General features: G+C 44.3%; 1 protein-coding gene across 1 annotated transcript in view; it reads left to right on the forward strand.

The window, feature by feature from the left end:
- The window catches only part of AGBL4 (AGBL carboxypeptidase 4), an 870,267-nt gene that overhangs the window by 789,591 nt on the left and 58,056 nt on the right, over positions 1–22,620 (forward strand). Inside the window, exon 11 of the mRNA XM_059853862.1 lies at positions 3,644–3,806. Coding sequence (XP_059709845.1) covers positions 3,644–3,806 — 163 coding nt within the window. The remainder of the gene's footprint in view (positions 1–3,643; positions 3,807–22,620) is intronic.

Below are 22,620 nucleotides of genomic sequence, written 5' to 3' on the forward strand. Positions count from 1 at the left end.
CTCCAGACTGTGCTTCTCACTGCTGCTGTTGTTAACACTCCCATGCGTTTCAGCCTTGGAGAAATAAATATTTGTTTAGCTGTTCTCCTGCTGTGCCTGCTCAGTGCATTTGTTTAATGATGACTTCAGTGTGGCTTTGCAAAGGGGTTTAGGGAAATAGATTCTCCCAGAAAAGCAAGAGACTCATTTGTAGACAACTTTCCCTGTGTTTGTGCCCTCATCTTGCCACCCCCACCCCTTTTCTCCCCAGATTAGGGTTTGATTAAATAAATGTGCATGGGCAAAACTTCAAGATCAACTGTGCTGAGGAGTCAAAGTTTTGCCAGTTGTTTCTTTTTTTTCTTTTTTCCCCACTCCCTTTATCTTGACCTAAACCAGTGAGTAGAAGGTCAGACTCAGCAAGTACCTGCTGCTCTTTCTTGTCATTACCAAATTTTTCTTTAATCTGTAGTTTTCTTTTTCTCCTATAAAATATCAAATCATATTTTGGCTTATAACACTTGCTCTAGAGCCAGGCCCAAGATGCTGTTTCAAAACATGTCATGTTCTACCCCAAATTTCTTGAGTCAAATAAGAGGCTTTATCTTTTACCCAAGACACCTGGTTGGCCCATGTCATCAGGTCGGGTTTTTTTTCAAAATGAGGACAATGATAACCTTCAAAATCTACATTTGTGTACCTAAAAGAAGAGTCAGCTTTTTATTCCTGGAAATTCAGTACCACTTGGCAAAGAAATGAACAGATGATTTTATTAATGCCTTTACCATTTCAAATAATTTTGTATAGTTGAAACTGAAACTCTTCTATTAAACAAACACCCACAAACACAAACAAAAAAAAGGAACATAGACCTCCACCTCCCCAAAATAAAACCTAAAGCCCCAAGCCTCTTGAAACAACATTATAAAAATCAAAACTCAAAAAGTTCATAATTTTGATGGGTTTTTTGTTTCTTGTTTTTTGTTTTTACTATTTATGTAACTGTTTTGATAATATTTAAACTACTTGTGCTTCACTTTTGAAATACAGCAAATATAATTTTGTCAATAACTAGATTTAACTTCTGCTAGAAAGCAAAAACCACTTCAGTGAAGTAACATATCAAACTCTCTCTTCATATATTTCCAGCTGACAAGGTTTTGGCCTATTGCAGATTTTTTTTTTTTTGTTACGCTTTACTGCATGACCTGGTACTTGTGTGGCTGAGTTTCATCTGACTACAATCACTCTGGCCCTCAAAGTCATCCCACTGCTTTTTTATTTGTATGATATTCAGAACCTCCTCCATAATGGTGATTCATTCCACAGTGTGTCATCAGCAAATTTTGTTGGCATGCTCCTCCTTTACCGTGCCAAGAACTGTGATGAAAATATTATGTAAGATTCATCTCAAGAATCATCTATTAGGAATTCTACTCATAACTTTCTTTTAGCCTGATTAAGATAATGGGAAATAGGAAAAGGATTTCATGTGCAAACTGTATCCCAAAAACACCAACTGTACTCTGCAGATACTTGTACAACTTGTTTTGAACGTAGCTGATGAGACTCCCCAATCTTCTCAAATGTTCCATATCAGTAACTGAGTCTCCTACTCACTGAAGTACTTCTATCCCTAATGTCTTCCCTGAGTCACCTCCTCCCACATTTTCCTTGTTCTTCCTGCGCCAAATACAGCCTCAGAATTAGCTCAGTCCCTTTGTGAGTGATGCTCCTGCACACAAAGCCCAACATCCTGTCCTGAGCCATTTGTTGTCCTGTCCCTTTGTTTCCATCAGCAGCTGATGCTCTCATGCATTGGAAGTTCCACTGCAGGCATTTGTTTGAACATGAAGCACCATCCACTGAAGCTGGTGTTCACTTGGCTCAGGAAGCCATCCCCTGAGCAGGATCATCTTCCTCTGCTTCTGAAATTTAACTGAGACCAAAGCTTCCCTCTGTCTCAGGATCTCAGTAGCCTTTTGAAGGTTTACTTTTCAGGGAGCCACAGAACATTCCCTCTTGTAGACCTCTTTAAGTATTTTATCCCATATATCAAATTAACAGGTAATTTTCCCAGCATTCCTTATGAGTGCTTTACTCCCTCTCTCACAGGTATTCAGAATACCCTGCAGGCTTCTGCTATGTAATTTTGCAGAAATTACATGATATCTACATAGGAGAAAGCATCCTGTGTACAAATTACCACAAAGTTAAATATTATGTTACCAGAAAGACAAGTTGTATTTGGAATCACCTATATATAATGCTAATAAGAAAACCAATTCCATTTTATTCTAATTAAGCTGGAAACCCTTTCTTTTTACAATATGAGAGAGACTTCAAGACATTTAGAATATTAATAAGCCCACAGGTATTTCTACTTTTTATATCTCCTGATAGATGGTATTTATCAAGAATTGTTGCTCATTTCAGTATTAACCTGATTTTCTCTGTCTAGAGAAGTTCAACATTTTGAGCCTTTGCATCCCATTTCTTAAATACAAAGGAAATTTTATTTTCCCCAGTTTTGGTAAGAGATGGATTTCATAAATATTCACATGGTGTTGGCTAGAAAAGGTAGCAGCCCTAAGGCTCCATAGGAGGACCCTGGACAGCTCAAAGAATTCACCATGGGCACAGTGACTGAACAATGAGCTGTGTTAAGGGTCCTTTGTGTTTCACTGGCAACATAAAATTCCTACAGCAGGAGATGTAATGACCTTTTATACAACAGATCCAAGCTGGATCATTTTTTTGTGGTTGTCACTAGCTTGGGCTGAGCTCAGATTGGCTCAGTCTAATGGCTATGAGGTTTCTGAATAGAGTCTGAAAATCAAAATGAAATCAGAATCCATTTTTCTGTCTAGTTGGTAGGAACAAGCTCTGAGACTTCAATCAACCTGAAGATGAGCTGCCCTTTAGTCTCCAGATGTCATGCCTTCAAAGGAGAGCTAAAACTCATTTATGGAAATGCTTGGAGTCCTCCCCTCCACCCCTCAAATGAATAGTCATAAAGCTGTAGGGTTCTTAAAGCCAGATCTTCAGTAATAGCACAAAATACTGCCTTTTATACTGTGCTGCTAGTGCTGTAGAAGAGTGAGGTAGATTTTTCCACCCAGAGAGCAACACCCCCTTAACATTTAAGTTAGTGAAGTGGAAATTTCTGTGACCTAATTTAAGAACCAGTCAAATGTCTTAGGTGAGAAAGTTTCACCAAAACATAAATGCCACTGTATTTCTGCTCTGATTAAGGGTCCAGGTGAAGGGCTGGGGGGAATGGTGATGATCCAGGGGAATGCAGTGGAGACAAAGGAATCCAATATCCAGGTAATGGTACAGCTGAACTCCTGAGCAAGGGGGATCTGGAAGGCTCACTTTCAACTCCTGCATATGACAGCCTTGCTTTGTGTTATCTGTGAGGGAAGAGGAAAAGCTGATGTTAATGGTGAGCCCAGATGAATTTTGTGAGAGTCTGCCAGGCATCGTTTACAGCGTGTGTGCCAGAATTGTGCTTCCCCTCCAGCCATGATCAAAAACCAGAGCAGTCTATACAGTGCAAATGAGGTCTGGCAATGTGAGTGAAGCTGCTCTGTGCTCTCAGAGATTCCTTCCCTTGCTGCACTCCTGAGCTCTCCTGGTGTCCCTGTGCTTGCTCCTGCAGTCCAGCACGTCGTTCAACAGGGATGCTGTGAAAGCTGGGACGGGCCGGCGCTTCCTTGGAGGGCTCCTAAATGACACATCCTACTGCTACACTCTGGAGGTCTCCTTCTACAGCTACATCCTGGCTGGAGCTGCTCCTGCTGTGCCCTACACTGAGGAAGCCTGTATCCTTTTGAAATCCATCCTCTCGCAGCACACGTGAACCGGGCACTTAAGGTAAATACTTCTGTCTCCATAAGAGTTTGCTGAGATAGAAACACACACAAGTGGAAATGTGAGCCTGCTCCTGATGCTTTAATTTCCCTCATATTGATTCTCCATACTGTGGAAATTCAAGAAGAGAAAGACATTAGATCAAATAAGCCATTTCCCTCTTGTAGGAGATTGTCTCACACACTTGTTAGAGGAGTTAGTCCTGGAGAGTCTGTGATCCATTCCCTTCCACAGGCTTCCATTTCTTTCTTCATTTCTCTCCTTATTCCCTCATTAGCCCTGTGTTTGTGTTATTGTTTTAATAGCAAGTTGAGAGTGCATCTTTGGTACTGAGTAAAATATCTTCTCTGCCTTTGAACTGCAGCCAAAAGGATCCATTAGGTTCTGCAGCTGCCTCGAGGACAAATCTTCAATGCCAGTTGACAAAGAAATAGAAGTCAAATTGTGAAAACAAAACCATCAAAGTTGTTGGCCTTTTTGAGTGCTCAAATAGAAGTGGTGTCTCATTCCTCAAAAAACACATATCCATCTGGCTATCTCAATGTATCAGCAATTTGTAGAATTGTTCTGACTGGTCTTATGATCTGCTTTTATGCTTTTCTTTTGCTTTTTGTCACCATGCTCAATCAAACAGCCAGTGCCCATACTTCAGCTCTGGGTGTGTTATTTCATTTTGTCATTCTATCATGGCAGCTTTTGAAATTTTCACAGGTTTAGAAACACTGCAGAGGGAGAGAGATTAGCTGTGATTGCCTATTTACCTCTCTACTGCATTTTGGAAGTCAGGGACAGCAAGGGAGAAATTTTCATATGAGATATAATTCTTCACCATCCATGTATATGGGCTCTCAGTGTGGGAATAAGAGCAAGAAACAGGGAGCAGGGAAAGGAATTGTTTGTCATTTGGGCTTTTCTGCTTTGATTTCTCCACTGAAAGTGAAATTTGGGGGAAGGAGGGAGATGAATATATTAAAAGTGATTTACCAGGCTTGAGTATTCGGAATAGAAGCTCTTTTTTGCCCAGTAAAGTTAGCTGAAGGAAAAGATCCTTGCAACATGCACAAATGTAGTATATCTTGCCACTGTGGAAGAAAATGTTGTTACTGCTAGGTTCAGGTATTTATTTTCTTAAGTTGATATTTTTGTATTTCAGGAACCTGTGCCTTAGTTTTACCTTTAATTTTCTTCCTCACTTTCTGCTCATGCTGAAAACTACTTATTTCTCTTCCTTATTTATCAAGAACATTTTTTACAGTAAGGAATGGAAAGAGCCCCTATACACTTGAGATCAAGATTCCCTTGGATATGTTTTCCTTCATGACTGGTAGATCAGACTGGCTTACTTTCCTTTTCTGGTCTGTGCTTCACATGGCAGAAGTTTCACCTGTGGGGTCCAACACCTCCGTTTGCTTGGCTTGGCTTGCCTTGCCTGCTGCAGGCAGAGGTGCTCCATTCCCTGTTCCTCCCATCAGCAGCTGGGGCACAGAAAGCAGGCTCCAGAGCTGAGCACCTTCTTGGAGCTGGCATGGGGAAAGCTCAAACAGCAGCTTGGTTTCTGCAGTTAGGGTTTCACCCAGCTGAGTGGAAAAGAAGGAGAAGCGGGTTTTGGTTGGCCTGGCAGACAGCAAGCAGGGGAGGCTCTTTGCCCATGGAGAATGCTCCACTGGCATTTTACCCTGGAAGGTTTTATTATTTCCTTTTCAATGTAGGAATTCTATCCAGAGTACTGCATGTGAGGTCTTTTCCTCACGTGTGCAGTTTTCTAGTTAGTGGAAGCAATGGAGCTGCTTGGAATAGTCTCTAGACTGGTCTGATCCAACACAGGAGTAGCCACTGGGTTTATGCACATCCTGTCCTGGCAAGGGAGGAAGTTTCACATCACTGAAGTGCCTGTGACCGAAAGTAAAACAATTGCAGAACATTCCAATTTAGCCTGGAACAGGCTATTTGCAAGTCAGTGATTAATTAATGCTCGGATTTTTTAATGGACCTGAACCAAAGACACAGGCAGTCAGCTCATATTGGCCTCCAAGGACAGGGCTGCTTCTATTAACTATCTACTTACATGCAGGCAGCAACTCAAGCAAATAAAGAAAGAAAATACAGCAAGCCCAAGAACTGAATTGATAGGGCAAGTATTCTGGAAATCTGCCTTTAATGATGTATTTCTTAGAACTTTGTTTTCCAACTGTGATGTTATTTGGTTGTGTGAGTCTTTTTTCCTTTTCCCTTCCTTTATTCCCTTTTTGTCTTTTTCCTTTTTTCCATTTCCCTTTCCTTTCAATGGAAACAGTATCAGGGAGGCTAGGATTGTTCAAAGCATCTACTGTTGAATTAAGAAGGGCAGACTGAGATTCAGCCTCAAATTCAGGTCACCCATGACCATGAAAAGAGACTACAAAGTGGATTACACATCCAGAACTAGCCATACTGGCTCCTTTTAGAGAACAAAACCAGTTAGGGTCTCCAGATTCTGCAAAATATTAATTTAGCCTAATGTTGTTCCTGTTGACAGATAGAAAAACTGAACAAACTCGGAATAGACTTGTGTTTGCCCTGGTGACAAGTAATGATACCTGTCAGCATCTTCTCTTTACAGCATTTGTGGCAAATAAGATCACAGTGCTACTCCCTTTCATGCCATTATATAAGTGGATTACGTGTGTTGGTGGGTTTTTTATATCTCTGTGTGTTCTTCAGGTTTTACATGCTAACTCTGTGATCCATGCAAACCTCCGTGTGACAGTAATAGATATACTTTAACACTGGGTGAGATTATCTACTTTTTTCAGATTTGTGTGACTGACTGAAATATACTTTGTAATTTCTGAGATAAGTGGATACCTTACATGCATGAAAATGGAAGACAGACTTTCAGTCTAAGTGTTTGAATTCTTACCATTAGTGTGGACAGTAACTTTTTTCGGTAAGTAAGAAAAAAAGGATGGAAATTATCATTAGAAGTGGAAATCAGTTTCAAATTACTCCAGTTAGTATGACTGAATGTTCTAAATGAATTGGTTCAGAATTTAGAGGATGACACCTGGAATGTTTTAAAAACAAATTGGCTACTGAGGCTGCACTGTTTAAATGAAATCCAGGAGGGAAGGGTCTTCCTTCAGCCTGTGCAGGGTGTTTGTGTTTGGGGCATGTATGGTGGGATAACATCATGCAGAGTGTTGAGTTTCTGGCCTTTTCTAACAGAGAGAATTAACGTGATTGCATCAATGTCTCAGGCCTTGACTGGCATGGTATCACTAATGGCTACTGCTGGAGTTCCTCTTGCATTTTCAGCAAACAAAGCACTTAGACATCCCTGCAGAGCTGTGTCTGCCTGCTAGGTCTGTGTCTAACAGATACATACCTGGAGTGTGAGAAACATTAGGGATATGTTGTGTAAGCTCTGCAGAAAACCCTACGATAACACGTGCTGCAGATAACAGTGAATGGACTCTGTTTCAAAGGCGTAATAAGAGGATTGTAGGCTTGTCTGTTACTCTCCTGGAAGTGGACAGAGAAACGTTTAAAACCCTTCTCACACATGCACACATTTGGTGGTAACTGATTAAAAAAGGCAGCACAACAACAGTTAGCTCAGCACCAGGTGAAGGAGCTTTAAAATGAGCTGATATGCCTCCATTAAATTCCATGTTTTACTAGGCATTTACAGGGCTTATGACATGATGCTTGTAAACTGCTCTGCAGCACTCCCCAGCAGCAGCTGAGCTGCTGAGCTGTCTCGATTCTCACCAGCCTCAGAGCTGGGCAGGGAGCAAGGGATAAAGAGGGGGAGGCAGGAGGAATGCCCAGCTGCAGGGCTGAGCCTTGCTCTGACAGCACCCAGAACTGGTGTTTTCCAGTGTCCCACTACAGCTGTGAAGAGCAGCCATGGCAGCCTGACCTGAGAGCAGCCAGCAAAGGACTCTCACATCAACAGCTCTAAAATCTATTTGGTTCATTTATAGAGTGTTTGAACTGGATCCTTGCTGCAGAGGAGGCAGTCCATAACAGAGAATAAAAGGATTTTAGTCCTCCACAGCCCAGCCATGAGGCAGGAAGGCAGAAATGATGGAGACCTGGCAGGAACTGGTGTGACCATAGCTGTAGGGGAGAATAATCATTGAGATGGGTGGGCATCACAATTGTCAGCATGTCCATAGCTTTTTTGGTGTATTTTTATCTCAATTGCAAGCTTCCTCCAGGTGGAGAAGGACCCCATTCAAAGGTGCACTGCTGAACTCCCTCTTGGTTTTGGGGATAAAGATGTATTTATGTGGCTACAGCCACAGAATGAAGGCTTGGCTTGACTAGAATCTCTTCAAACACCTAACAGGAGCTCACATCCTGGGCTCTCGACACAGAGACCACTGGGTTCATTCTTATTCTTAACTTCAAGCAAAATATCTGCCTGCTGCTTGACTGGGAACTTGAGAAGTTAAATCCCTGGAGGAAACAGTCATTTGTTACATCCAGATTCCTTTTAAAGAGTACTTGGATCTCAGTAAATGCCTGTCCTGGGGAAAAGGAATCTGTATGCAAACTACAGTTCCAGTAAAAGCATCCATAACTTTTAGAGCTTCATGTACCTGCCAGTCCCCTAGGGCAAATGTAATTGGTTATTTTGGGCTTTTTTACATTTCTTTTTTTGGCAACTGCCTGTCCTGATCCTCCTATCTCTGTTAGTGATATCCTTAAGAGAAGATCCTTATGAGACAGATTATGGCCCTTGCAGGTTCATTCCCAGCCAGTAAAGGCAACGTTACTAGCAAAAGCCAATGAGGTATGAAAAGCTGTGCTGATAAAGCTGAGGGAGCTCTGCAGAGGTTATCCAGCGTGGCTTAGGTCTGAACTTCAGTTAGAGGTTCTTGCCAAGATGATTTCAAAGTAAATCAGGCACATGTTCAGGGAAAGGCATCCAGAGGTCTCCTTCTTCTGCTGAAGTCCTAGAAACAGGCTCCTTTCTGTGTGCTGCAAAACATGGCATTAATCCTAATCCTGCAGATTTTTCTGAGTGACCTCCTTGCACATCTTGGTTGTTTCTTAGTACCCTGTTTTGGGCTGGTTTGGAGGAGAAGAAACAAAATCCTCCTTTCTGCTCCCCAGTCTGTGTGAAAGTGTCAAGGTTTACAGCCACAATTTCAAATGCTCTTAATATTACTGGAAGCATAGAGTTAAATTATAGAGTTGTAAAGTTGCTTTATAGTGATAATGCTGTCAAGCATCAATATCTCTGCCCCAGGGCACCATGGAAACTCAGTTAATGATATAAGAAGCTGATATTTTTCAGGGTTGCAGCTGTTGGCTCATACCCAGAAGGAATCTGTGTGTTTGTTCATATTGGGTATATACAGTGGGACCTGCTCAAAGAAAATTAAGAAACAGTGAAAGTCTGTTTAATGAAGTGCAGTGGAATGAAAGTAAAAAGTGCAGGATGCACACCTCACTCTCTCAGAGGGCTCAGTGGAGGGGACAATGCTGCACAAAACCACTTCTCTTCTGTAGGGGAGGCTGTTTGTGGGGGAGAGTTTATATTTATGTAGATTTGTTTATCTGGTTGCCTGTAGCACTGACTGCATCAGTCTGTCTGGGAGTGTCACTAGAGAAATGGGAATTTAGGGAAGTGACTACAGTCAACTTAGGAATATGCATAATTTTTGTAATGGATTTCTTAGGATCTGTACCTCAAAGTGCTTTGACAGCCTTGGATGAAAGATGCTATAAAAGTGGAAAGTGTATTATAAAGGTGCTTTTTTATTTTAAAGATTCTTTTTTTTTTTCTCTTTTTTTTAATTTTTTTTGCTTAAATGTAGAATATCAGTTTTGGAAGACATCTTCAAAATGATTCAATTTAACCATATGATCCCAGTTACCTTTTCTTTCTTCTTGTGTATGCATATTTCTTTCCCAGGGATACCAAGGTACAGGGGAGAGAACAGATGGTGGTTGTGGGATGAGAGTGTAAGCAGGATGCATATTCAGACTTACAGAAATGCCCTCAAGTCAGTTTCAGACATGAATAAAGGAGTTTGCCTTCTTTGAAGAGCAGGAAGACTTGAGCAGCTGTGAGCCTGGACTAGGGAATTTGGACAGGTTGACTTGAGAACCACCAATATCTACAACTGGGACCTTGTGGACAGCTGGAGCAGAATAGAGACACATGTGCAAATACCACCCCTGCATCCCAGCAGCTGTCCTCAACCCAGAGCTGCCTCAGGATGTGCTCCTCAGCCTGGGTAGGGCTGTATCCAGTGGCATGGGAAGACTGATCCTCATAAGCCCAGCTCTAAAAATGGTCTCATCCTTTGCAGCCTTTGGGGTCCCTGTTGGGACACTGAATGCTACTGGTGCCCAGCTGTCATTGAGGTTTGGCTGACTGAAAGCCTCCTTGGTGCTTTCCACTCAAGCTCTCAATGATTCTTGGTCTGCAAGCACAAAACTCTCTAATTCAAAAAGGTTTTGATGGTAGTATATTAAAAAACACCCCATAAAATTTGCCAGCTAATAATAAGCATCTTAATAATAATATTATAATAATAAACATCATAATAATAGGCATAACATTTTCTATTAGTATTTCTTTGGTACACAGGAAAAAATAACTTGGACCATGCACTAGTTGAGCTTTTGCTGAAAGGTTGGAAGGTGAAGTTTATCACATGAGTGATTGCAGGTTTGTGGATAACATAAAAAAGGGAAAGCTCTTTCCAGACTGCTGCTATCCTTCTTGGAACTGGCTTTCCTGGATTTGAATGCCTCTGTTATGAACTTTCTTTTCCTTAAACATGTATTTTTCCTTTTTCTTAGAAGCAACTTAGACAAAACTAAGCATATAGAACTGATATGAGGCTCTTGGGTGCTCAGAACACCATACAAATGCTATTAGATCTGTAGTTAAAATAATTCTTTGGTAAATGTTAAATTCCTATTAGTAACACTTGCTAAACTTAAGTGCAAGGGAAAGGGCAAGGCTAATCTGAAAGGCAATGGAGAGCAGGGCTTAAAATATATTAACAATTTGTTGGAAATGTCTGAGGGGAGTGGTTATTATTAGTGTCTGTGGGTTGGAGACTTAGGTTAGGAAAGGGCTTTAGACAGTGCTGTGCTTTGAAGCTTTCCCAAATGTCATTGGGATTGAAGAGGGAAAAAAGCCATTCAGAACAAGGTGTTTTTCAAAAAGCAATAAACAGCCAAATTGCAGTGTCTCTGGGAGAGCTCTCTCCTCTTCTGCCAGCCTATGGTGGTGTTTGTGTGTCTCCATGTTTGTCTTCTTTTTCCTCTTCTCTGTGTCTCTTCAAATCTGGCTGAGCCTTCTCCCCTGTCCCTGTCCTGTCTGTGTTCTCACCATCTCGTTGGCATTCAGGTCATCAGCCTCACCCCAGCCTTTCTGTCATCTCATGGGGCTTTTTCCAGGAGAGGTTTCACTAATCAGACAAGCCCAGCCACGTGGTTTTGTTCACTTTTTACTGTCTTTCCCCCAAACTACTCCTTCTTGCTTTCATATTGTGCAGCTATCAGCTTGGTTACTGCTGATTAAAGGGAGTTCTAGGGCAGGAGCAGAAGCTCTTTTTTAACAAGTACTTCTTTAGTCTCAAATACCAACGTTCTGAAAGAGGATCAGAGATGTTTTTTAGGAAACTCTGCGAAGAAACAAGCGTCTTTCTGTCCGTGTGTCTTTCTCAGCTGCTTGACCAGTTGCAACTGAATTTGACAGTGATAAAGGTCTCAGAGATATTACATTCCTATGAGTTTCATGAAAAATAGCTGGCTGAATGAGCAGAGAGACCACAATTAATCTCTCCAGTAGGGACAGCTGCATGTCTATTGTTAGAAACCAGAGGAGACAGTAGGCATGAAAGTCACAGGAAACAGATCCAACACCTCCTTTTCTTTCTGAGCATGCCCCTGGTGAGTTGAGACTTCACTTTCCTTCTCTCTCTGCACTTTAACCCCTAACCTCTGTGAAGACCTAACAAAGTATATCTTGTGGCATTCTGGAAAGCAGAGTGCACTTTCCCCATCAAACCTCTGCTGAAAGAGGCCAGAAACCTGTCAGGTTTCAGTTCCCAGGTGATGAGAATACCCATCCAAGCCAAGCCCAGTACAGGTCCACCCTAAGCCAGCTGTGTTTCTTGTCACCTAGAGGGGAAACTTTGCCCACAGTTCAGAAAAACAAAGCCTGAACGTGTCTTGTGTTTTGATAAGAGCAATGTGTGCATTTCCTCATGCACTTAACACTGTGCTTGCTCTCCTGTCCTCTTGGCTTTTTCCTGGTACTTAGGAGGGATTCTAAACTTCTTAAACTAACTGAATTCCTGTTCAGCATACACAGGAGTTTTTGGTCATCTGGTTAAAAGAATCTGGCAACCAATGGCTATTGGAGGGATTTCATTTTAGAAAACTGCAATATCCCAAATACCTTGCTTTGTGTCATTATGACTGGTGTGCAGCAAAGCAACTTCTGGATAACATGCCCCCACAGTCAGGTTGCATCCATGATTCTGGCTGGCTATTTCTTTTTCTGAAACTAAGCAATCCTTATTAAACCAGCAATTGTCATCTGATGCCATAAAATATCAAGTGAGAGGTGACAATCCATTCATCTTTTCTCTATCATCCAGGCCCACAAACAATCCAGTATGAATGTTAGCTGCTCAAGATCTCTCATGTAGCAAAGAGGATCTGCAAGGCAGAGGAGTGCCATGTGTAGCCAGAGCTTACACTGGACTGGCTTCTCTGGACATTTGGCTGGAGCAATATTGGGGGGACATGTGAAAAGGGAGATCTCTTCCCACCACATCAATTCATGACTGATCTCAGTATTAATTTCAATAAATCTTTAAATATGTTCAAGTGGAATGCAACTGGTTTAGTCAAGATAGGGAATGGAAATGGCTCAGAGGCTCCAATTGTTTTCCCAGTGTCCTTCTAGGAGAGAGGCAGCTGGACTGCCATCACTCTACATGGAGTCAGGACTGCATGATCCTGCCAGCCCAAGGGGAGAGAGTTTCCAGCCCTTCAGTCTCCTTATTCCTGTTTTCAAGCCTTTTGATCACTGTGGTTCTGTGAATTCCTTCAGGGTTTGCTGAGTGGCTGGTTCTGTTGGCAGAACACAGCTTCAGGCTCTTTGTCTCTTCCTGTGCAGCAGTGATACCTCCACTTGAGAAGATGCCCATGACTGTGCCTGTTAGCACTCTCACAGTCTCATACTCTTGCTGTAATACTGTGAAGATTTGAGACTGGGCTATTTCTGGGCCAACAGGGTTGTCATCCTGGTGTTCCTTCTTCCTTACTTAATGATTCTTCTTTGCACCACATCCCTCACGTTTCTGCCAAGCAGATTTCGTTGCATTGACTTTCTTTCCAAAGCCTGCCCAGAAGGACAGCTTTCCTTCAGCCAGGACACAGAAAGGGCCTGTGTCTCTAGAACCATCAATATTTTTCTTGAGATGATAAATGAGCTGCCAATAAACCGAGGCAGCTGCCAGATCCATCTGAGAAACAGACCTTCAGACCGATTTATCCGTGCTTGGTTTATTCATGTGTCTGGAAACTTTTGGGATGCAAACAGAGGGCTAACCACTCTGAGGCAGCCACTTAGAATTAGATGGTATAGATTGATGCAGTGGGAGTTTATGGGCTGGTTCAGATACATTAGCTATTACTTCGTGCTCACCTACCTCAAACAAGAAAATGGCTTCATATTTGTCATAGGGAACACCACAGGAAAAGAACAAAGCTTTCAAAACAACACCTAAATTGTCATACTTGCTGTATCATTCAGTTTGTTTTTCTTCATCTCCTCTGGCCTTTCTTGCCTTAAATTCAGGGTTTTGCATAATCTGTGAAACTTTGTTGTCAGGAGTTTTCTAAGGAGATGAGGCATGGCTGATTACATTGTGCCTGGAGGGATGGGAGCAGGTTTTGTGCTTCAGTGAGTAGAGTTTGTAGGGAGACCAGTCTGGTTTTGAACCAGATGACACAGCTGGGAAAAGCAGGCAGCCTCTGTGTTTAGGATGCTTTGCTGGGCAGCAGGCTTTTGTGTGTTTGATATACATTCACCCCAAAACTTCTGACCTTATTTTTTTGGCTTCTACCAACAAGATCTCTCAGCAGTATTAAGTTTGGGCAAGTTTGATGAGAACAGGCAGTTGAGCAAAGGAAAGGGACCCAAGAAATGCTTCTGCTGGGGGCAAGACTGGAGGAAGTGTAAATGTTACTGCACTCCAGAGGGTCTGTCTGGGGAAGTGACCACAAAAAGCTCCAGCAAGGAGAGAATTTCAGCGGGCACACCATCAATATCGCTGGAGGAACCCAGGTTAGGGACCTGTGTGATGCAGGAGCTCCGGCTTTGCCCGCGAGGGGACTGGAGGAATCCCCGAGGCAGGAGAGCAGCGAGGGGAGCAGCAGCCCGATGCCTTTGCGCATCCCCGGTGCCGCGGCGCAGGCGGGGCTGGTCCAGCCCGAGCCGTGCCGCGCATCTCCCGCTTGCTGGAGCTCAAGTGCCCTCTTCTGGCACCGACCGTGCCGTCCCCCCGTGGCAGCCGGCTAAGAGCAGGGCATGTGCTCCTGATGGTTGCTAAAATCAGGAACAAAGAAGGTTTTTCTCGCTTTGCTTCCCCTGTGTGTCCAGACTGCCCCAGCGGTAGTGGTGGCAGGATATAGAGCATCCCTGTTGCAGCAGCCTGGCCAGGTCCAAGCTTTCCTGTGACACAGGGCTGTGAGGAGATTGTGTTTGCATCCCAGATGATTAAATAAGGATACTTTTATTCTCTTTTGTCTTTTTTCCCCCTGCCTTCTCTGTTGTAAACGTGTAACTATCTTGATTTACATCAGCTGAGATTGAGGTGGCCTTTTTCTGCTCATGCTCTCTGCTCTCTGTTGTACAAATCCTCTCTTGGCTATTCCTGACCTGTTGATGTCAATAGCTTTCACCATGAATCCCAATGGGATCTAGATTTGACCTCTGTTGATTACCAAGAGAGAACTGGTCATGAAATGAGGGGAGAGGGGAATGTGCAGCAGCTGTCAGAGGAGTCTCCATCCTGGCTGGCAAAGGAAAGTTTGGATACACTTGTTAATGTCAGTTCAAGGTTAGCAGTACACAGCACAGCAACTGCATCTGTCTGCAGAGGCACTTAGAATCAGCCTTAAGAAAAAAGAGTTTCCTGCACTGCTTTATCACATCAGTTACCATCAGAGGCCTTTGCATGTGCTTTGGATTTTTCTCTATGTTTAAGGAACATTTCTGGCCATAATTGATTATAGGTGAATTTGTGTTACAAAGTAGGGAACAGCAGGTCAGGACATTTATGCTATGAGACAAGACTGAGCCTGATTCCCATTTAGATGCTTTACAGCAGAAGGGTGGTGGTTTTTTCCCCTGGTTACAAGCAGTGTCTCAGCTATCGAGTGCAAGGCTGTATTAATAATTCTGTACTTATCGTAAGCCCTCTGAATGCAAATCCCTCACACGCCAGCTGGATTGGCATAAACCACTTTGGGAAGCACACACAAAATTTATACTGCCCTCCACTGCCTTTCTGTGGAGTAAAAGGAACTGGAGTCAAGATTGCCAGGTTTTGCAAAGTGCCGAGCTGAAAGTGAAAATCCAGCTTCTCCCTTCAAGGTGAAAAGGACATAGGAGATCCTGGTGGTTTTGGTCTGCCTGAGCATCTTCCTGCAGTGATCCCTGCTCTCTTATATGCACTTTTAAACTGTCATATGCTGACATTGTTTTTTCCTGATCATTTCACCATTAGTTAAGCAGGGTCTCAGAACTGAGGCTCAGGAAATGTGACTGCTAATAATGTGATTTTATTTAAACTTTGTGCCTGTGTTTCACCTCGCTTTACTTCTCAGTGCTGGGTGCTTAGATGGAACTTAGGCAGAGATGGTCTGTGGCTGCAGATAAGTGCAGCACCCTAGCAGTGCTGTCAACCAAACCCAGGAGTGCAGGGACAGGTAAGACCATGTGCCAGGAATGGAGATGAGACAAACTAAGAGTTTCCAGCCAATGCAAGCTGAGATATTAAAGCAGTTAATATGAACAGACATAACTGAAGAACATAGACAATACTCAAAATTCACCTGATGACTTTCAAAGTGGTTACCTGAAATATGACATAAGGATAAAGTGAATATAGTCATCTTCTAACATTTCACTTTAAGGCTGCTGCTCTGCACAGGAAAATTTACATGCCTGAGTGTATGCATACATTAGATATGCACATATAGCAGAACTTTTTTTCCATAAGTACATTCTCAAGATTCCTGAAGGAAATGAATGATGACAGCAAGAGAAACTTGCAGGCCTCCCTTTGTGTGGGGAAGCTCCAAGCCAGTGAACAAAGATGCCCCTCTATCAGGCCTCTGCAGACAGAGCTGGAACTGGAGCAGCCCACAGTAATGGTGCTGAGAAGCTGGTACAATAACCAGGCAAAGCAAAGCAGAGCCTAACAGGATGACAGCACAAGGCACCAAAAATAGGTGGCTTTTGTATGACTATAATAGCACCACCTGCTTTCAGAACGTTAGTAATCCTGTAAATGTGTCCATTCCAGTGAATATCCTTCAGGGAGTTGACACAGAAATCCATAGAAACAAGGCACTGAGTCTGAGCAGAGAAAAGGGAGAAGAGCAGGGATGCGTGAGGAGGAGCTGCTGGCAGGGGAAAGGAGCAGCCTGGGATTGCGTGTGTGGGTGTGCAAGGGGTAGCAGAGAAGTTTGCATGCTCTTGAAGGAAAGAATTTGTTTCCTCCTCATCAAACCCCAGCCCCTGCTGCTTTCTTTGATTTTTCTCTAGCGGGGCCAATCTAGGCACTCAGAGATGATAAATAGCCCAGTATCACAAGGTGACATGCACAGTGACACGATAATATGCAGAGAAAGAGAAGAACCCAGAGGGACATTGTTTCTGTCATTTGTTTCCCCAGTGTGCTCTGCAGCTCAGGCAGTTTGGGAACCCCATCCCAGGGCTCCATCTGCCCCCGGCGAGGGGAGCCGGGCAAACCTCGCTGGCATAGGCAGGCCCTGAAAATGCTGTGTTTTTCCTGTGAGCTTTGTTTGCACTGACCTTGGTAGGATGCTTCAGCCTTGTTTTGATTGAGGGCCTTTTGGGACCTCGTGTGTGACCTGAGGTGAAGGGGTCGCCCTGCATGTCACCATGCCACGATACCTGCGCTCCGCCGTGACTGGGGGTGGTCACACCACCTCCCTCCCTCCTCCTGCCCTCCCTGCCTTTCCCAGTTAGCAGCTTTCAGCTCTGCCATCCTGACAGGGTTTGGTTGTTGTTTTTTGTTGTTAGCATTGCATTTCTGTGCCGTTTCTGGATTTTTTCAAAGCAAACTGAGAGCAGAAGTGGTGTCGTGCTGGCACGAGCAGAGCATCGGCGGGGCTGAGCCCTGGGCTCCCCGAGCAGGGTGCTGTGCTTGGGCTCACAGAACAGCACCTTGTCGTTCTCTGTTGGACCAAAATGAGGAAAGAAAAAAAGGAGCCTTTTGCCAGAGGGTTTTCTGGCCATTTTCTGGTGACTGGGGCTGTTGAGATGTGGGGATGTGAATCTGTTTGTGGCTCTCTAAAGTGCTTTGCAGCCTCGGTTGCCTGTCCTTTCCTCTCCCAGTTTTTTCTTGGATGAAAATGCAGGACGGGAGAAATGGCGTTGTCTAGACAATGACACAGTGCTAGGACACAGTCTAGTGAGATAAAAGGAAAATGGAACAGGCATACAGAGCAAAGTGATTTGCCTAAATCTGCACAACCAGATCTCCTGACTCCTTCACTCTCCCTCCTGTGGCTTCTCCTTAGGAGATGAAGTTGATTGATTGAAATTGCCCTTTTTACTGATTACCATTTTAATAATCTAACCAGTTATGTCAGAAATCCAGCGTGAGGGGTGTTTTTTTTGATGCAATCTGTTTGTTACTTGCATTTCTCACAGGTGGGCACCAAAATCAGACTAGTTGGGTACTCTTTTTATTTACATTTAGGTTTGTGTCCTTGTCATTCAGGTACAGTGTGGTGTTATTGCTGCAGCTGCATTCTCACATGACAGGGGAATATTCTTGTTACAGGGAAATGAAAATTAAAAGCAAAAATGTCCCACTCTCCACCTATCCCAGGGGGAACAAACCCTGAACACAACATCAACAAAAAGCCCAACAAACCAATCTTCAAAAATAAATCTTGATCTCATAGGTCTTGGGTAAAATCTCTTTGCATATGCGTGCATGCTTCATCTCCTTGGCAATTGTCATGCTGTGTACAATTCCTGTTTTTTGAGTGTAGGATGGGAACTATTGCTGTCTTCTGCTTTGACATTTCTGTCTCCTCACCGCCCTCTCTGCCTTTTGTTAGTTGCTTCTCCTGCCACATCTGACTGGTTTTCAGTGTTGATAGGGAGTCTTTGCCTCGGAGTTTTACATGACTTAGGCTTAACTGACCACCCCATTCCTTCGAGGTTTTAAATAGGTGAATAACAACCCAGCTTCATGCCCCAGGGTACTGATTCTTGATGGGTTTTCCCACATGCTGTCAACCTGAAAATAAATAATACCTGCAAGAAAAAGGGACTAAAATCATGCTAAATCTGCTCTTTTTGCTGAGAGCCAAACGGACTAGTGGCTGGAATGCAAGAAGAAAGGATATTCCTATTCCCTGCTCATTTGGCTGACAGTGTAATCACTCAGAGTAATAAATCTTCATTGGAAACTTAGATGAAAATGGAAAAGGAATGAGAGTGCTTTCAGAGAAGAAGATAGGAGGGGGCTTTTGTCTCTGCTGAAGCACAGCCTCAGAGGGAGAGGAAAAGGGCTGCAGAAGTCCCTGCTGCTGGGTGCAGAATGGCCCTTGGTGCCCAGGGCTGTGCCCCTTGGCTTGTCCCCCTCAGCCCCAGGCATCCCCCCAGTCCTGACCTGTGCCCTCTGCTCCCCACAGCCCCAGGTCTGGGGAGCAGGGGTGTCTGTCTGCCAAATGCACCTGAGCAGCATGAAGGGGCAAAAAATATGGGCCAGGAATAAATGGTAGAGAGCTAGAGCAGCTGGCTACCTGCTGTGCTTGCTCTGTAACCCTTCAGGAGCCAGCACTTTCCCTCAGCCTCATGAGCAAACAAGGACAAAAAAAAGCCAGCACAGAGCTGAAACATTTTATTTCCCCTGCTGGGCCTGCCAATTAACCCTGTCAGGAGCTGGAAACCCACAGTGGTTGCATCAGCAGACAAGGGGCTGCACAGGGGGAGTGCTGCAGGAAGGCAGTGCAGGGATCCAATCACCTCCCCATGGCCCTGGAAGAGCTGAGCTGTGGTGCAGGGACAGTGGGAGCCAGTGTGCAGGAACCTTCTGGCTTCAGCAACTGCTGCAGGGCAAACACCAGCAGATGCCAAGCACCAGCTCCTGGTGGGATTCTGTCTCCTCGCTCTCTGGCTGCTGTTTGTCTGTCTCTGCAAATGCCACTGTTCTTGCTCATCCTCATCCTGCAGCTGTGTAATCTGTGCTGGCTTTGCAATATGTTTGGGGAGGTTGAAGGGGCTGGAAGGAAGAAGGAGGCAGCAAACACTTTCCCCTCTCCCAGAGCTCCCTGTCTGCGACTCGTACTGCTCCTGATCTGCTTTGGTGCTTGGGTCTTTGTGCTTGGGCAAGCTGATTGCCTCTTCCTTTGCTCCAGGGAGTGGAAAGCTTGAGCTGGACTTAGAGGAGTACTGACTGTGTGAGCTGGATGAAGCACAGGCCACACAGGATGTATTTTGTTTGTTCCCTTTGTCAGCTGCACCCGGGATGTGTAAAGAGCTGGGTCAAGATGAGAGACAATGAGCAGAGCAGGGCATCCTTCATGGTGAGGATGATGAAGAAGCGACTGTACATGGGAGCTGTTTGGCACCTGGGTGCAAGTTTGTTGAAGTTCCTTGGCTAATTTCCTCCTGCATCATCTGTTATGTTTCTACTGAAATCATCAAAGGGACACCAAAGATGAGATCTGTCCCACAGTCACCTCTGTAGCTTTTGGATCAATGCTGGCAACAAAGCAGAGAGGCAGGCTTGGTGCTTAATTAGCATTGCTTTTAATTCCTTTCTGCAGAAAGCAATCTTTCTTGCCACTTGTTACTTTCTTTGGGAATAAAAATCAGGTGTTAGCCCATCTGCTGTGGGATTGGCACAATGGTCCTGCACGTGGTTCCAGGTGACACCAGCCCTGTGAGCCCTCTGGTCTCCCTGGCCTCACACCTCATCCCAGACACTTCCCAGCTCCCTAATCCTCTCCCTGCTAATTGCCTTCCAGTGCCTTTGGACAGTGGTAACCGTGAGGGTGACACACAGTGCTCTGCCAGCCTGGGCAGAGAAAGGTGGATGGCTGTGAGGAGTAGCACACATGGAAAAAGAGGGGCTGCCTTGCAGCTGAGTGATGCACAGTTAATATTCTGACTCTCGGGCCATGAAATCGATCTTCCAGGTGAATTTGTGGTCTCTTGAATTCATTTTGGGCATGACACACACCTCAAATGGAACGGGCTGCAGCTCTTGACATCAGTAAATGCTTTCTGCCCCGCAAAAGAACACAGCTTGGATTTCATCTTGTTTTTACACCTTCACTTCTCCTTGTAAGGCTCATTGTCACCCACGGGTCTGGTGTCATCCAACTGTGGCAGTGAGACCAACACTCTGTGCTGCAGAAATTCCCAGAGCACAACACTCAGCAGCTGCCAAAGCTTTCTGCTGGCACCTGCTCAAGGCAAGAGAGAGAGAAATATCACTTTGTGTGCCTCCTTTCATTGCTGCCCACCAGGAGCCAGCAGGGACAGCACTTTGCTCCTCTGCTTGAGAGACACACAGGTGAGATGAGTGAGGCAGACACCTTGAGCCTTTGCAGCCTTTTTTCCCAACCCACTTTTTCCCAGCCAGATTGTGGCTGCCCCATATCACTGTTCCCTGGAAGGCTGGCATAGAATGGCATTTTTTGCTGTGCTTTTCTTCTGCTGTTTCTCACCTGCCAAAGTCCTTCATTTAAATGTCACAAGTCTAATTATTTTGAGTATGAGAGCTGGAGATGGCTGCATTTGGGAAAAAACCAAAAGGATTCTTTCAGCAAGGCAGGAAGGAAGATTAGATGTTTCTGGTGGTTATGGGGACAAATCTCCTCTCACCAACTTTATGTAGCTTCATTCCCTTCGAATTCCTGGGTGTTTGCTGTCTCCTTGTCTTTCCATCTAAACTGAGATAACAAATATACTAAATCCCTTCTTTATGGAAGAAATTCTGCAAGTTGAGAATATCAGCTCTGGTGGCTCTCCTTTTCCAGCCAGCTCAGCTCTGAGCAGTGGAGCAGACAGTTGGAATGACAAGAGGAGGCATCCTTAATCCAGATACTACACAAAGTGCATGTGGGGGAAAGAGTGAATGTAGTGCTTGTCACAGCCCTGCAATGAACAGTGCAAGCTGCCTGCAAGGCACAGAGACACAGGGCATGTGCAGGGAGCACATTCTGCTGGTCCTTGCCTGCCTGGAGCTAAACAGGGCCTTTCTCTGAAACTGCCAACCAGGGGTGGGTGTGCTTGCACCTGCCTGGTGCTGCTGGGGTGGGTGCTGTGCTGCCCTGGGGACCTGGCATGGGCACACAGTGTGTGTACAGTTCCCTGTCAAGCAAGGTCATCCTTTCCCTGGTTATCCAACAAGCAGCAGGAGCAGGATTGTACCTGTGAAGCTGTGAGGGCTTCCTGTTCCTCCTGCAGCAGCAAATTGTCAGGGTGACCTGAGGAATGGAGGCCCACGTGCTGTGAGTGAGGTGTGCAGCTTCTCATCCATCTTCCCTTAGACCTGCTGGGTCTCTTCGTCTCATTCCCTGCTGCTCATCCCACGTTCTCCCCTGGTCCACAGGCCAAACAATGTTTCTGTGCTCTGGCTCTGCCATATCCTCTCTTTTGAATGCTGTCAAGTTCTTAATTTCCTTGATTTTTGGCAGGAAGGATCTCCCCAGATCACCAGGGTATGTGGGGAAGCAATCCCTGGGCAAGACCTCCATGAAAGGTCTAGTCCTGCCTGCTCTGGGCTCTCTATAGCACTGTATACTCTGCCAAAGCTTCAGCTTAACTGAACAGCTATGAAACTGAATTAAACTGGGAGATGTATAACTTTATCACCACAAAATGGCTTTACAATGCCTACGTATAGGATGAAGGAATATTATGTTATATTTATTTTAATTGTGTTAGGGAAAGATCTTTCTCTCCTAGGAAAGTGGTGGAGACAGTTTAGAAATGGGAAATAAATGTTCTTTTCCCGGGCAGAGAATGTAGCCACACCAGACAGCTGGTATGCAGCAGAAAATTCAGGCAATGAAACTACCCAAACTTGTTTCCATGTCCCACTAGGATGAAATGCACAAAAACATAATAAAAGGAATCATGATTTAGTAGTTAAGAGTGAATCAGATAAAAAACCTTCTTTCTTCCTAGTGCTATTTGCTGCACAAGGCAGAATACATCGAGGTTAATTATATTTCCAAGTCGGTGCTCTTTAGGGATGGGCCAGTTTATTAGGAGAGGCTGGAATTGTTAAAGACAGATTTTCTATGCATCAAAACAGTTCATATGAGGCTCGAGGCTTGGCTGGTCTGACCTCAGGCAACACTATGCACTTTGATAAAGCTTTTAGTGGCAATAAAGTTTTACTGAATAGTGCTAAAGATGAATCAAACTGGGAGACATAAGGCAGAGGAAATTCTGAAGTATTCACCCAGGTTTTGCAGCCAGGACATCAAGAACTTTCTGATCCAGAGGAT

Source organism: Haemorhous mexicanus, chromosome 9 (genome assembly GCF_027477595.1).
Source record: "Haemorhous mexicanus isolate bHaeMex1 chromosome 9, bHaeMex1.pri, whole genome shotgun sequence".
In the NCBI taxonomy this organism is placed as follows: domain Eukaryota; kingdom Metazoa; phylum Chordata; class Aves; order Passeriformes; family Fringillidae; genus Haemorhous; species Haemorhous mexicanus.